The 14898-nt window shown below is 57.1% G+C and overlaps 3 protein-coding genes across 4 annotated transcripts; 2 read left to right on the top strand and 1 right to left on the bottom strand.

The window, feature by feature from the left end:
• The first annotated feature begins 3624 nt into the window (after window positions 1–3624).
• Tubb4b (tubulin beta 4B class IVb) lies at window positions 3625–6050 on the top strand. Its single transcript, XM_046465511.2, has 4 exons — window positions 3625–3778; window positions 4097–4205; window positions 4276–4386; window positions 4838–6050. Exons 1-4 carry the CDS (start codon window positions 3722–3724, stop codon window positions 5896–5898), a joined length of 1338 nt encoding a protein of 445 aa, XP_046321467.1. The 5' UTR covers window positions 3625–3721; the 3' UTR covers window positions 5899–6050.
• Window positions 5394–12506, bottom strand: Cimip2a (ciliary microtubule inner protein 2A). Its single transcript, XM_058585880.1, has 6 exons — window positions 10694–12506; window positions 7682–8240; window positions 7465–7591; window positions 7059–7153; window positions 6473–6590; window positions 5394–6128 (listed from the first exon to the last, which is right to left on the bottom strand). The coding sequence occupies exons 1-6, from the start codon at window positions 10747–10749 to the stop codon at window positions 6043–6045; spliced, it is 1041 nt and encodes a 346-aa protein (XP_058441863.1). The 5' UTR covers window positions 10750–12506; the 3' UTR covers window positions 5394–6042.
• A 59-nt stretch (window positions 12507–12565) lies between these two features.
• On the top strand, window positions 12566–14354 carry Stpg3 (sperm-tail PG-rich repeat containing 3). Of its 2 annotated transcripts, XM_046465509.2 has the most exons (6): window positions 12566–12692; window positions 12775–12914; window positions 13029–13163; window positions 13273–13361; window positions 13616–13886; window positions 13994–14354. In XM_046465509.2, exons 1-6 carry the CDS (start codon window positions 12586–12588, stop codon window positions 14125–14127), a joined length of 876 nt encoding a protein of 291 aa, XP_046321465.1. In that variant the 5' UTR covers window positions 12566–12585; the 3' UTR covers window positions 14128–14354. The 2 variants fall into 2 exon arrangements, with proteins under 2 accessions (XP_046321465.1, XP_046321466.1); XM_046465510.2 differs by having other exon boundaries at window positions 13138–13361.
• The last annotated feature ends 544 nt before the right edge of the window (window positions 14355–14898 follow it).

The raw sequence follows: 14898 nt of genomic DNA, 5'->3' as shown, positions 1-14898 counted from the left end.
GGCACTGGACGTCGCGTTGGAGAAGGGGGTTGAGGGAGCTGCGAAGAGGACCAAGTTGTCCTCGAGGCACCACCCCCCGCCCCCGGGTCCGGGTCCTTGCTGGGGAGACGGATGCGGAGCCCCAGGCGGTGCTTAAGAGGGCCAGGGTTTCGCTAGGACGCCAGGGGGCGCCCCTCGGCCCGCGGGAACCTGCTCCACCTGCGCAACCGCCGCCGGAAGGCCGATGAGAGAAGGCGAGGCCGAGCCACTGTTCCCCACAGCGGGTTACAGGGGAGGGGACGGGCGCCCCGGAGGGCAGGGGAGCCCCGGGAGGCGATGCGGGTGCTGGCTGGGTGTTCCGTCTTCCCCCATGCACCCCCACTGTGAGGTCTGGTTTCCACACTGGAAGGCTTGTCTGCCTGGATACCTCCCGCAACCTGCAGCCCTGGGCTGCCAGCACCCACCCCAATCCCACCACCCCCACACTACCATCAAGGAAAGCAAGATTCGGTCACCTCATTATTCAGTCACCAAGTTGTGTGTGGAGGGGGAGGTGAGAGCAGGAGCTGACCCCAGACAGGAATACCAGTTTGCCCATCTGCCACTCACATCCTCCTGGCCCAGAACCTTTCTTCCCAGCCCCCTCTGGGGTTTGCCTAACTAGACTAGTAGGCTACGGGATGTGGCTATCAGCAAGATGAGGCCCCGGCCAGGGCCATTTCTTGCCTGTGGACCTGTCCTTTTACCCTTTGATTCCCTTAGTGCTCCCCATGGCTCCCCAGGCCCTCTCTGACCCCTTAACCCTGGTGTCCTCTAGGTCCTCCCCCAACCCCCCAGCCTCCTAGGCCTGGGTTTCACTAAAGAAGGTGACTGCTTGTTCTGGAAACCCAAAAACGTGCAGGAATGGGCTCGAGCAAGACAGAACAGCCCTCACCATGGCTAGCTCATGCATCCAGCTTTGACTCCCCCACCCTGTGACTGTAGGACCCTCCTGCTGACGTAGCATCAGGTCCCTCTGAGATCCCTGGGCCTGACTGGCTCCCCAGGGAGACCCATTTGGGGAGGCATGCCTTCTCTCGTGGAGAGGGGAAGGAAGCATCCTGGGCACCTCTCCTTCCGAGACAGAGGAGGCCTCCCATAAAGGCTGACCACAGGGTTCTTTAAGGCCACGAGGACTGTCTGCCTGCTGCCCCTGCCTGGCGGTAATGCAGCCTCCCACTGGGACCATGGCCACCAGTAAACAGAGCCTTCCTTGTGGACGCCTCCAACAGCTGCAAGCTGGAAAGGGAGGGCAGGTGCTTAGTGCTCCCGCCACCCATCCCACCCTGCTTCCCTGCTCTTCTGTCCCTCTCTGGTGTGCATCCTGCCTGGCCACAGGCCCAGAATCAGGCCCTCCTGGCCCATTCTGTCCTCCTCTCCCCCACAGGGGCAGCAGCACACTTGGTTCAGAGTGGGAACCTGCATCGCCTCTCCCCATCAGCTCTGCAGTCACTGTCCTTGTTGAGCTCAGGCCCAATAGGCCACAGGGAGTCTTTTGCTATCTTTTATTCTTTTCTTCTCTCTCTCTCTCTTTCTCTGTCTTTTGGTACTGGATATTGAAACTAAGGGCACTTTACCACTGAGCTACATGCCCAGCCCTTTTTGAGAAAGGTTCTCACTAAGTTGCTTGGGGGCTCACTCAATTGCTGAGGCTGGTCTTAAACTTGTGATCCTCCTATCTGATCCTCCTGAGCTGCTGGGATTACAGGCCTGAGCCACATGCCTGGCTTCTTTTGCTGTCTTATCCCCAAATAAAGTCCACCTCACAAGGGCAACATGAGGAACAAGGCAAACAGCTTCGTGCCAGGAAGAGTTCTGACTCATGCAGCCAGGTGGCACAACCTATATTCTATGACCTGTTAAATAGAGTGCCATGCTGACCTCCCACCACTGTGGGCACTGGTCAAGAAAGCAAGAGCTTTTTCTAGTGAGAATGGGCCCTCAGTCTACAGACTGGGAGTGGGGTGGCTTTAACAGGATGCCAGAATGCTGGGGACTCAAACATCTTGAAGGGAAAACTGCAGGGTTGTGTTCATTTGGGGGAAAACTGGAGCTTCTCCCTCCTTGACCATTTGTAACAACTCACCACAGGGTTTAAAAGGACTCCCTATCTACTGCCCAGGCAGTTAAGCTACTCTGTATGGCCCTAAGCCAACTCAGGGGATGCTAAGGGCACTGGGAGGACCCTAGGATGCCTGGCAATGACCCTGCATACCCCACATGCCATTGCAGGACTCCAGCCCTTCTGAAGAATGGGTCTTATTTCAGTGGTCAACAGGAGCCAGCCCCCTCTCTGGACCAGTCTGTCCAGAAGGGAGCTCATCCCCCAGGCCCTGCTGGGACAGTTTGGCATTGATGCTGACTCACCCTCTGGGTTCAGTTGGCAAACTGGCAAACGTGGGCAACAGAATGCCCCTCATACCCCAAGAGCTACAGATCACGGGTCAGGGGTGGGGGAGGGGATGAAAATGCTGATGTCGCTACGTAGGCTCAGGAGGCTGCTTGTTTGACAATATTTCAGTCATTGGATACCAAAACAACTCTGTGGTATTGCACATCAGGTGATGAGGAAAGGGTGCATTTCCTCTACGTAGATAAATAAGAAGTAGAAATTGCCCCCAATACCTTCCTGTTGGTAGACAAAGGGTAAAAAGTTCACCCGGAAGGCCAGATCCAGCGATGCCCACAGGCCAAGCAAGGGCAGACACCTACGGTGTAATTCATCCCTTTTAAAACGTTACAAAAACATAACTCAAATACACTGCTTTTAAAGTGCTTGATGGTGCAACCACATGTAGTTTAACGTTTTGTTTTCCCTCTGAAGTACAAACAGAGACAAGGCCAGGCATGCCAGGCCCTGCAGTCTCCACGCAGCTCCGCGATCCTGGGCCGCGGCTCCAAGGCGACGGGCGCCGGGCCAGCACCGTCTCCACAACACTGCGCACCGCCGCAGAGGCGGCCGGGGCGGAGTCCCTGCGCGTCCGGGGAGGACCCAGCCGCGCCGCCGGACACCAAGCCCGCTTCTAATTTAGCCGTTCACAGCTCGCACCCCGAGCTAGGCTTGGAGACTCCCCAGGACAGGCCCGGTTCCGCCTCTATCGAGCTCGCCAGGGCCCAGGTGTATCGCTGGCTGCCCGCCGGGCCCCGGTGCTGCGTCGCTCTGCCGCTTCCGTCCTCGAGAAGGCGCACTGTCGGGCTCCAACCCAAGTCCAGCCTACACCGCCGGCTCCCAGGCCCCTATTCAGGCCGGAAACCCGCGCCCGGCTCCCCGCGCCCCCGCCCCCGCGCGTCCCGCTGCATTGCGGCGGTTACCAGGACGCCAACCCAGCGCAGCCAATAGCGCCAGCGCGTCGGCGAGCTTCCGAGAGTCAGCCAATGGGAGGACAAATCAATCATTTGAAACACCCAATGGACTAGACACTGTTGAGCCCGGTAAGGGGGAATTGTGATAGGGAGGTCCGCAGCCGCTCTTGACCAATAACAAGTGGGCGTCGTTGGGAAGGCAGCCCGTAGGCCGCACGATTGATGGTGATATAACCAATCAAGTGAGCCCGCTTGCCGGCCTCGTTCTGGGGGCCCAATCCAGGGTTGGTAGAGGCGGGCGCGATGGGTATATAAGCACTGGCGGAGCGTCGGTTGTAGCACTCTGCGCGTCTGCTCTTCCGCTTTTTCAGTTCCTCTTGCTTCCCGCGCAGCCGCCACCATGAGGGAGATCGTGCACCTGCAAGCCGGGCAGTGCGGCAACCAGATCGGCGCCAAGGTGGGGGTCCGGGATACTGCGGACCTGGCTGGGCGAGCCCTGGGGGAGGGAGATCAGCCGGCCGACCGGGGAAGATGGCGGCACCGCTGGCCGGGCGGCGCCCCGCATTGCGGCCCAAGCGCCCGCGCGGGACCGGGCCCGTACCTGGGCGGCTAGCGGGGATGGGGGTGGACTCGGAGGCTCTGTGGGCCTGGCGACGGGGCGCGCAGGCGGGGGAGGGGAGGGCCTGCCGCACCCATCCGGGGCGGGGCCGCTTCCCGGCGCACCGGCCGCCGTGACTCAGCCTGCGCCTGCCCGGCCTGCCCTCATCGATTGCAGTTCTGGGAGGTGATCAGCGACGAGCATGGTATCGATCCTACCGGCACGTACCACGGGGACAGCGATCTGCAGTTGGAGCGCATCAATGTGTACTACAACGAGGCCACCGGTGAGACCCCCGCCCCAGTCCCTCTTGCGACCCCGCGGGCCTCCCCTCGCTGACCCTCTTCTTCCGGCAGGTGGCAAGTACGTGCCCCGCGCTGTGCTCGTGGACCTGGAGCCTGGCACCATGGACTCGGTGCGCTCGGGCCCTTTTGGGCAGATCTTCAGGCCAGACAACTTCGTTTTCGGTAAATAAGGGTGGGGGCTGGGCACGGCTTGCTAACCTGGGCGGCTCAAAGGTTAAGGGGCTTCCCCAAGGACACCGCTGCTGGAATTACATAGCTGGGGCCCCCTGGACACCTCTTGCCCTCTGAGTCACTCAGTCTCTGCCTAAAGCCGCTTTGGAGGCAGGCCCAGCTGTCTGCCTTCCGGCAAGGAGGGGTAGATGTAATCTCCATATCATGTTAGCTGTGTGGCTGCCCTTGGGAATTGGCCAGGGTTTCCCACTGAGGGTTTTATTAAACTGCCTCAACTTTGACGCCTGATTTAATTTTTTGGTGGTACGGGCTGCTGTGGTATTACTTGGGTTCGTTTTCCTTATGTCCAGGGCATAATCTCACCATGTCATTTGGTATGTGTGTTGGAGACCAGTAGTGATCACATACTTAGCAAGTATGATAACTTGTTCTCTTTTTATAGGTCAGAGTGGTGCTGGGAACAACTGGGCCAAGGGGCACTACACAGAAGGCGCGGAGCTGGTGGACTCTGTGCTGGATGTTGTGAGGAAGGAGGCAGAGAGCTGTGACTGCCTGCAGGGTTTCCAGCTGACCCACTCCCTGGGTGGGGGGACTGGTTCTGGGATGGGTACCCTTCTCATCAGCAAGATCCGGGAAGAGTACCCAGACAGGATCATGAACACATTCAGTGTGGTGCCCTCCCCTAAAGTGTCGGACACAGTGGTTGAGCCCTACAATGCCACTCTCTCAGTCCACCAGCTTGTAGAAAATACAGACGAAACCTATTGCATTGATAATGAAGCCCTCTATGACATTTGCTTCAGAACCCTAAAGCTGACCACACCTACTTATGGTGACCTTAACCACCTGGTGTCTGCCACCATGAGTGGGGTCACCACCTGCCTGCGCTTTCCAGGACAGCTTAATGCTGACCTTAGGAAGCTGGCTGTGAACATGGTGCCCTTTCCCCGCCTGCACTTTTTCATGCCTGGCTTTGCCCCCCTGACCAGCAGGGGCAGCCAGCAGTACCGTGCCCTGACGGTGCCTGAGCTCACCCAGCAGATGTTTGATGCCAAGAACATGATGGCCGCCTGCGACCCCCGCCATGGCCGCTACCTAACAGTGGCTGCTGTGTTCAGGGGCCGCATGTCCATGAAGGAGGTGGATGAACAGATGCTTAATGTCCAGAACAAGAACAGCAGCTATTTTGTGGAGTGGATCCCCAACAATGTGAAAACAGCTGTCTGTGACATTCCGCCCCGGGGGCTAAAAATGTCTGCCACCTTCATTGGCAACAGCACCGCCATCCAGGAGCTGTTCAAGCGCATCTCGGAGCAGTTCACTGCCATGTTCCGGCGCAAGGCCTTCCTGCACTGGTACACAGGTGAGGGCATGGACGAGATGGAGTTCACTGAAGCCGAGAGCAATATGAATGACCTGGTGTCTGAGTACCAGCAGTACCAGGACGCCACGGCGGAGGAGGAGGGCGAGTTTGAGGAGGAGGCTGAGGAGGAGGTGGCCTAGAGCAGCTGTCTGTCACGGGTAAAGCGTGGAAGCAGTGTGGACTCTTTATTCATTCAGCTGTTCTGCAGGCCATATCTCACTGTGCACTTGCTGTCCTTCTGTCCTAACATCACATGCTGTACAGACATCACCATTAAAGCATTTTCAGTGTGCGGTTCGCCTCTCCAGTTCCTTCCGGTAGGCCTTGCGGGTGCTGTTGCCAAAGGTCAGCGCGTAGTTGTCCTGCATGTCTGTGAGGGAGCAAGACTGTAGTTGGCTTAGGCTTGCCAAGGGCTTGGGGCAGGTCTGCACATGGCTCCTGCAGGGCTCACTTGGCCCGTCCTGTCCAGGGAACCAGAGGACCAGGGTAATCCTATGCCAGCTGACCTCTGTCCAGAAATTCAGCAGGGCTGGTGAACCCCTTACAGGCTTAGGATGGTGGGACAACATGGCCAGACAGCAGGACTGCATCAACAATGAAGGACCAAGGCCCCATGGGGCCTCCCAACCCCATCATCACCGCCACCCCCACCCCTGCCACACCCAAGGACAGGATCAGGGAAGTGACCAGTAGATTCTTGGGAGCAGTACTCACGAGGGATGAAGCCCATATAGAACGGGATCAAGCCCTGGCTGTTGTAGATGGTGGTGTTTGGCCAGTGGTTCTTGGGCAACCTCTCACCCAAAGAACAGACTGGATTTCTGAACAGGAACTGGGCAGACAAAACAGGTGCTGACAAACCCTGCCTCCACTACCCACCTTGGAAGCAAAAGGCTGGCTGGTGGGACATGTTACCAGGAGGGATTTACCACTGAGCTCCATCTTCAGCCCTTATAATTTTGAGACAGGGTCTTGCTGAATTACCCAAGCTGGCCTTGAATTTGCAATCCTGCTGCTGGGACTACAGGGAAGGGCTACCATATCCCAGGACTAGTTCTCAGAAAAGGGTGATGGTGCTCATAGGTCTTCCTGTTTCCCTAGCCCTTGTCAAAATATGTGACAGACCCAGACCTTGTTAGGATGGGGGCCTCTGAGCCAGGTAGAACCCTTCCCCAGGCCTCTCTGGAAGCCTGGCTTTGTGATCCCTTCAGGAGGGGCTGCTGAGGGGGAGTGCAGGCCTAGCTTGGGTGCGGGTGGGGCACCTGGGAGGGGCCTGGATGGTGGTCTCCTGGTCTCCTACCTGGTTCTTGTCGAACTCGTCCATAGCCTGTGTGACTCCATCGCGGTAATTAACACCCATCACCCAAGTGAACCGTGGTATGAAGCCAGCATAGCCTGGGGGTGGGCTGCTGTCAGGGTCCCACCCAGGTCCCCTTGGTTTTCCTCTGGGTATACCCAGTTGCCCCCAGGGGTGTGAGGGAAGCTGGTCAACCTTTCCTAAACATTAGTGACTGTCTTGAGGGTGTAGACAGGTCAAGGAGCACCTCCTGGGAGCAGCTGGGCTCAAAGAAATAGCTGAGGCAGGACAGGATGGCCTGTTTAGGGAGTATGGAAGGTGGAGGGCAGGAGCCTCAGTCCCTCACCCCCTCCATCTCACCTGGACCCCTGTGACCTACTGAGGGACCAGCCCAGGCCCTAGCACCCACCTGAGATAGCCTTGCGTTGGATCAGGTTGGGGTGGTCCAACTGGGGTAGCCGCTGGAACCTGCCTACATCTAGAGTCTCCTGCCTGTGGGGTGGGGGCAGGTACTCGTCCCTCCTGCAGTGGTGCAGCTGGAAGGGGGAAGGGGCAAATCACCACCCAGCTCCCACCTGGGTCTGGGGGCCGGGGTGCGAGTCCAATGCCAGCATGTCTCCAGTCACCTGGGACTGCCCTGGAACCTCAGGGACAGAGGCAGCGGTCTTCCACGCATCTTCTCCATATGCCAGCAGCAGGCCTGGGTGTCCCAACTGTCCAGAGTACCCCTTCCTGCCAGGTGGGCATGGGGGGTAGGGAGGGTAGGGCATGAAACCTGCCGGCAGCAGAACCTGTCTGGATATGTTCTCTGGAGACCCTTGTGCACCCACCTCCTGGGGTGGGAGCTGGCCCAGGATCTCAAAGTTCTTGTATGGCTTCAGACCTGTACAGACATGGCAGCTAGTAACCACATGGACAGGAAGGTGGGCACAGGAAGGGGCAGGGCAGGGAGCAGGGGCCAGCAGCTCACCAGTGTAGTGGGGGATATAGGGCTCATTCAGGTCCCTGCAGGGGATGAAGGGGGGTTTAGACTTGCTGAAGTCCTCAATGAATCTGGGCTTGGATATAGGGGAGAGAACAGAGCAGGGGCTCTTCTGCACGCTGGGATCTGTGAGCAGCTGTGCTGTGGTGCGCCCATAGGTGTTCCCCACTTGGTAACGCAGCTGTGGATAGAAGCCGGCATAGCTGCAGAGGAAAAAGGAGGCAGGGCTGGTTGGCAAGGGAAGATCCCTGGGCAAGGTTCTTGCAATCAGGATGCAGATAGATCCAGCCTGCCTGCTACTCAGCAGCTTCCTGACCTGCAGCAGGTTACCTGACCTCACCTGTGAAATGGGGGTGGTGGGATAGGTCTGGTGGCTCACGCCTATAATTCCAACAGCTTAGGAGGCTGAGGCAGGAGGATTGTTGAGTTCAAAACCAACCTCAGCAAGGCGCTGAGCAACTCAGTGAGACCCTGTCTTTAAATAAAATATAAAATAGGGCTGGGATGTGGCTCAGTGGTTGAATGCCCCTGAGTTCAATCCCCAGTACCAAAATAAATAAATAAATAAATAATAAAAGTGGGTTGTGGGAGCTGTGTTCTGGTGCTCTTAAGCTCAAATGGTGAGAATGTGTCTGGCCCAGAGCTGAGATTTGCTGTCATCACTGCCATCAGATTGTCTTCTAGCCTATTCCCTACCATCTTCCACCCCCTCTCTGATCCTAGTGTCAAAGACAAGGGAATTGGAGAGCTTCGTCTTGCAGGAGCAAGTTCAGGGATGGTGACTTGTCCCAGCACAGAGCCCAGGCAGAAGGAAGTCCATTATACCCCAGCTGGTCCCCGCACAAAGTTATGGCCAGGACTTTGAAGGGGAAAAGTCCTTTAGCCTCAGGGGGAATCTAGGTGCTCCGTCTTGCCAGAGGCCTGTGTGATAACCCAAGGAGTGATTTTTTTTTCCCCCTGAGACAGGGTTTCACTATGCTGCCAGGATGGCCTTGAACTGGCTCAAGTGGCCCCCCACCCTCAGCTTTACAAATAGCTGGGACTATAGGCAAACACCATCATCTTGGTTGAATTAGCTTTACTCCTCCTTTTTTTAAAAAAATTTTTGTAGTTGTAGATGGACAGCATGCCTTTATTGTATTTGTTTATTTGTATTGGTGCTGAGGATCGAGCCCAGTGCCCCACATGTGCTAGGCAAGGGCTCTACCACTGAGCCCCAGCCCCAGCCCTTCTTTACCCTCCCCTTATGTGGGGCTGGGGATGAACCCAGAGCTTCAATGTGTCAAGCATGCTAGGTGCACCCCTGGCATGCTTGTACCCCATGTCTTTTTAGAAGCTGCCAAGGTTAACACAGGCCAAGTGGTTGAAAAGGTGGCAAGGCCAGTGTATGCCTCTGTGCCAGCTGCCTTACCTGCCCCAGCAGTGACCATTGTTAAGAGGTGGCCCAGGCCCCTTAGTCTCTCCCCTAGGTGTGCATCTGTGTGCATGTGCATGGGTGTGTGTACTCCAGAGAGGGCTGCTTGATTTTTATTACTTTGTGGTGCTGGGGATGGAACCCAGGGCCTCACGCATGCTACGCAAGCCTCTGCTGCTGAGCCCCAGCCCAGCCCTTTGTTTTATTTTGAGCTAGGATCTTGCTAAGTTGTCAAGTGGATGGCCTGGGATGTGCCATCCTTCTGCCTCAGTCTTTGAATAGCTGAGAGTATAGGTGTGCACCACTGTGCCTGGCGAAAGGATTTTTATTTTTATATTTTGGGTACAGGGGATTGAACCTGGTGGGGTTCTACCATTGAGTTACATACATCCCCAGTCTTCATTTATTTACTTATTTGTACTGGGGATTGAACCCTCAGGGTTGCTTTACTACTGAACTAAATCCTCAGCCTTTTTCTTCTTTAAGACAGGGTCTCACTAAGTCTAAATTTAGGGCTAAGTTGCTGAGGTTGGTCTTCAACTTATGATCCTCCTGCCTCAGCCTCCCAATTTGTTGGGATCACATTGCACCACCACACCTGGCTCCTTTTATATTTTTTGAGACAAAATCTTGATAAACTGCTGAGGGTCTCACTGAGTTGCTGAGGCTGACCTTGAACTTGGGATCCTCCTGCCTCAGCCTCCCAAGTCTCAGGGATTATAGGCTAGGATTTTTATTTTTGACTTGAGGAGGTTACCTAATGAGGCAAATTGGCTCAGGTTTATCTCATCTCTAAATCGGGAGCTTTATGGAGGAGCGACTGGCACTTACTTAGCCAATCTCTACCAGCTGTTTGGTTGCCCCAGATTCTGCTCCTGATGGACATGCTGGCCACCTGGTATGGCATTCGGGACCAAGGCCAGCAGGGAAGGGTGAGGCCTGAGCCCTCCTCTTCAGCCCCACCCAGAGCTTTCCTGCCCCAGTGTTCTTCAGCCCTCTGGCTGGGCCTCAGTTCTGGCTCCCTGGTCACCCTGGTCTGTCTTTTTTCTTTTTTGTGGTGCTAGGGATTGAACCCAGAGCCTGTGCGTGCGAAGCAAGCACTCTACCAACTGAGCTATACCCCTAGCCCCACCCTGGTCTTTGGTCCCTGCAACGTTGACTTTCAACACCCTGGAGGCCAGGCCCTGCTGCTGCATCCTGCTCTGACCCCAGCCTCCCTCTGGAGCTTGAGGTAGTTCTTACCCAGGGATGTAGTGAGGCTCTGGTGTGAAGAGGTTGTGTTTCTGGGTAGCTGTCATTTTGCCTCAACTCCGCCCTTGCTGGCTCAGCCCCTTCTGCATCTGGCTCTCTTCCCTGAGAGGAGTCCAGTCACCTGGCAACCATTGTGAAGGAGCCAGCACTGCTGGGCTCCCTCTTGGTCAGGCCACCTGTTAACCCTGTGAGTGCTCCCAGGCACCAGTCTAGGAAGCTGTATTGGCAAGGCAGGGGGTCTTGCAAAGACTCCTCCTACTTCAGTGCTCTGAAAACAGACTGGGAGGGGACTGGACTCTGGCAACCCCAAAGGGACCTCCCCTCCAGGTCACCTGCCCCCACCTTAGGGTTTTTTTTTTTTTAAACCCCAGTCCTTCTCCCTGAGGAGGTCAGCTTTGAGTCTGGGGGTCCCACCTGGACAGCTGTGTGGGGCTGTCTTTGGATTCTTTCTGCTGGAGCTGCACATTATTTTCCACTTTGAACAAATCCTGATTTTTTAAAAATTAGGTACAGGAAGAACTTTCTAACCATCATATAGAAAAAAATTAGTAGTATCCCCTCTGTCAAAAAATAGCACAAACAATATAACAAGCCACACTACAAACTGGAAAATATGCACCCTGAGTGATCTACCCCCAAGGTTACAGTACAAACATACTGTGAACATGTCCAGAAAAGCCCAGTCAACAACCGAGTGCCAGAGTGTAGCAGAGAAGTCCACCGAATCAAGTAAACGCTGATCAAATGCTGAGAAGGCAGCATCTAAGCCTCACTGCTAGGAGACACCTTCTGGAGTACAATTGGCTAATACAGGTCAAGCTGGAACAAGACCCTGCAAGCTACCCTGAGGAAGTGCTCTGACCGCTCAGCCAGAGGTGTGTGCATTGCCATTCATCGCCTAAGCAGCAACACAGGGCTTCCCCAGCACACTACACAGCACACGATCACGGTTATGTTCTCAAAGTACACACAACACGGAAGGCAGCCCAAGGCCTAGCAGGTGGAACCCTTGGCCATCTCAACATGCATCCGCCCATCCTCCAGAGTGCCAGGCAGAGGCAGTGCTGGGTAGGAGGGACTGGAGAGGCGGAGATTTCTTTTTTTTTTTCTTCTGTACCTGGGATTGAGCCCAGGGGCCTTGCATATGCTGGGCAAGTGCTCTACCACTGAGCTACATCCCCAACCTGCTGTTTAGAGTGGAGGTCAGGGCTGGGGTTGGCCGGCCCGTCAGCACCAGAGGCTATGGGTAAGGGTTCCGGTTCCTAAGTGCACACTTGCTCCCTCAGGATCATTACTGCTTGCAGCTTGATTGGGCAGCTCAGTTCACCTGGGAACCTACAGCTCCAGGCCCCTGCTGGCCTTTGTGCCTCCAGAAGACAGGTTTTCACTTGGCCCTACAGGGGAAGCAGGGCAGCAGCTCCTCCTCCTCCTCCTCCAGGCAGCCTTCCTGGACCCCTCCCTCTGCCCTTCTTCCTCTGGCTGGCCCCAACACCTGGTAACCTGCAGGACTTGGTGAACAGTCACTATCAGCCTGGGACTCAAACCTCCCAGAAACCCTGTTCAAGTGGGGCCCAGCCCCCAGGAGGCCCCAAAGTACAGGAAAGGAGAAAGGGTTGGGGCAAGAAGTGGGGAGGGTGGTATAGGAGGCCGACGCTGGAGCCCTGGGGAAGGTTAGGGATCTTCTAGACAGACAGCCCCTCCCCCACCCTTGACTCAGCAGGTTGGGGGAGGGGCCTCTTACGGGTGGGGCCCCTGGGGCAGCTTCTACTGGGTTGGACAATGCTCCCTCCCCAAGGAGCTCCTGGCAACAGAGGGGGCCCCTTGATGGCTAATGAAGTCATAAAGCCTGGGAGTGCCCTCAGGAAGACAGCTCTGTATGGAGGATGAATTTTGACCAGAAGGCTGTGAAATTCCTGGCAAATTTCTACATCAATGGGGGCAAACACTGGACTCATGGCCCCCTTAGTCAGAAGCCTCTATGTCCCACCCAGTAATATCAGGGGGCGTTACCAGGTGGGGAACTGGGCACAGCCAGTGGGCTGAGTGAACAGTGGTTGCCGGTTTTCTTGCAGGCCTGAGGCTACTGTGGTGTTGAGAAGCGCGGATGAGATGCGGCTGCCAAACAGGAAGGGAGCCTCAGCCGGCCTCAGGCTAGGAACATGCACCCCCAAGACGTGCCACCCTATCTGCTCCGGGACCCTGAAGGAGCTGCGTGAGTGAGGGCTCTGGCTAAACTACCCCCGCCCCCAAGATGGTCTGGAAACTAAGGGGCAGGGAGCAGACTACCGGGAGAAACCCAGGCCCAGAGCTTGCTTCCTGCTGCCAGTGCTAGAGCGACGCCCCCCGATCCTTATCGACCTGGACGTCCCCGGCCCCACCAAGTACGAGGTGCCCAACGCGTCGGTGCGAGAATCTTCCCCTCACCCCCACTACAGCATTGGCTGCAAGCACCCGGGCCGAGGTGCGTGTCCCCTTCCTTCCTGGCTCCCCGCAGCCAGCTCCTGGGATTCCCAGCCTGGGAATGGGTGCGTCCCTCCCTGAAGCGCCCACCGACGATTACTCCACCACAGAGGGCGGCGGCCGCAGGGCGTGGCAGACCATGTGGCTTCAGAACGAAAGCCCGTTCCCGCAGAAGGCCGACTTTAACCGAGAGCAAAAGGTGCGGAGCGCGCTCGCAGGTGCAGCGGGGGACTAGCAGTGGAGTGGGCGGGGACGGCCAGCCAGCGGGGTGGGGATGAGTCACCCGGCGCCTAGGTGGTGGGGAGGGGCCGGCGAGCCTGGTGGGCGGGGCCAGGTGGTGCGCAGGGCCCCGCGGGCGGGGCGCGAGGGCCGCGTGGCCTGACCAGGTTGGGGAAGCAGCAGGGCAGCTTGCAGGCTAGGGCCCTGCAGCTCTGGCCTCCTGCCTCCTTCCAGTGGCCATCTCCCGCCGATGATGGGCCGCTCAGCCGAACTTCCTTCCCGGCCTTCAGCTTCGGAGGCCGTCGCCGAAGCATTTCCAAGACTCTTTCGGGCCTTGCCCGCCCAGGCCTGCTCCGGGGCAGGGGCCCTCGTGCCCATCTCCCGCCCCAGGCTTCTGTGCAGGCTCCGGCTGAGAAGCGCCCCAGCCCCAACACCTACGACATCCTTCCCGGGTACCGTCTGCAGAACCCGCGCTCACCTGCCTTTGCCTCCTGGTTCAGTTCCTGTAAGGAGACTTGGGTTCATTGAGGCGGGGTGCTGTGGAGGGCTGAGGACGAGGGCCCAGGGGCTGGCTGCTGCTCTTGGTGGTCTCCCAGCCCTCTCTCTTTACAGCCCAAACCCCGGGCCCGGCTGCCTACTATGTGGAGGACTGCTACAATTCACGCTTCCCCTCTGCGCCTGGAGTGGTCATACAGGGTGTGCGAAGACCCAAGCGCCACGACACAGGCCCCTTCTGCACGCTCTAAGCCTGCTGGGCCCTGCTGGCTTGGCTTGTTATTTAGTGGAATGCTGGTCTCCCTTGGAGCCTCCTCCTGGAACTTGGGGCCTGGGGCTTGGTCTTCTGACCCTCCAGGCACCACTGATTCCCTTTCTGACCAGCAGACCCTCTGTGGGCTGTGACAAGGAGAGCCCAGCCCAGACCCCCACCTGCCCATCCCCTGCTGTACTGAGATGCAGTTGTTCTCCCACACTCCATTGTGTGTGTCTGTCTGTCTGGCATTGCCCAGTGGGTTGTCCTGAAGAAGCCTGTTGCTTCCCTGCCCTTTGTGGGCTTTCCCTGTCCAGGGGTTTCCTTTGGCCATTCTTTCAGAGAGCTCCCTTTTCTAGGGTACTCTAGGGTAGCATCCTGGGATTAACCCTTAACTTCTGGCAGAATTCCCCACCCGGTCATGACACCCAGGGGATTGGTCCAGCTGCCAGTCTACCTAAGAGTCGGGCTACTTGCTGAGGTGAGGAGCTAACTGTTGGGGTTCCCTGAACTGCCATCTTGAGGTGGGGTTAGCGCGGCAAGCCAGCAGGGAGGGCCCAGAGGACCAGCTTGACCTGAAGACCCAACTGGGCTTGCTTACCTGTCCTTGATCTAAGGACATTCAGGCCAAGGCCATAGCCAATGGACTCCTGGGACTTTACTCCTTAGGTCCCTGCCCTTGCAGGAAGCAGCAGCCTGCTGTTATCCCCTCATCACCACTGGCCTGCCCTCCTCCCAGAAGGGAGACTCTTGTTCTAGTATCCTCTCT

The sequence above is a fragment of the Marmota monax genome, unplaced genomic scaffold (assembly GCF_021218885.2).
Source record: "Marmota monax isolate L192 unplaced genomic scaffold, Marmota_monax_Labrador192_F-V1.1 WCK01_AAM20220418_F8-fsc00167, whole genome shotgun sequence".
Classification (NCBI taxonomy): Eukaryota; Metazoa; Chordata; class Mammalia; order Rodentia; family Sciuridae; genus Marmota; species Marmota monax.
This window is presented reverse-complemented; position numbering and strand designations above follow the sequence as displayed.

Bases quoted from the DNA above. Each gene is read 5' to 3' on its own strand.
- Tubb4b (XM_046465511.2), top strand. From the start codon at position 3,722: ATGAGGGAGATCGTGCACCTGCAAGCCGGGCAGTGCGGCAACCAGATC. The intron at 4,206-4,275 runs GTGAGACCCCCG...TTCTTCCGGCAG, and splicing joins GTACTACAACGAGGCCACCG to GTGGCAAGTACGTGCCCCGC. The intron at 4,387-4,837 runs GTAAATAAGGGT...CTCTTTTTATAG, and splicing joins GCCAGACAACTTCGTTTTCG to GTCAGAGTGGTGCTGGGAAC.
- Stpg3 (XM_046465510.2), top strand. From the start codon at position 12,586: ATGAATTTTGACCAGAAGGCTGTGAAATTCCTGGCAAATTTCTACATC. The intron at 12,693-12,774 runs GTAATATCAGGG...GTTTTCTTGCAG, and splicing joins AAGCCTCTATGTCCCACCCA to GCCTGAGGCTACTGTGGTGT. The intron at 13,362-13,615 runs GTGCGGAGCGCG...GCCTCCTTCCAG, and splicing joins ACTTTAACCGAGAGCAAAAG to TGGCCATCTCCCGCCGATGA.
- Cimip2a (XM_058585880.1), bottom strand. From the start codon at position 10,749: ATGACAGCTACCCAGAAACACAACCTCTTCACACCAGAGCCTCACTAC. The intron at 7,592-7,681 runs GTGACTGGAGAC...TCCCCCTTCCAG, and splicing joins AGGTTCCAGGGCAGTCCCAG to CTGCACCACTGCAGGAGGGA. The intron at 6,129-6,472 runs GTGAGTACTGCT...GCTCCCTCACAG, and splicing joins CTATATGGGCTTCATCCCTC to ACATGCAGGACAACTACGCG.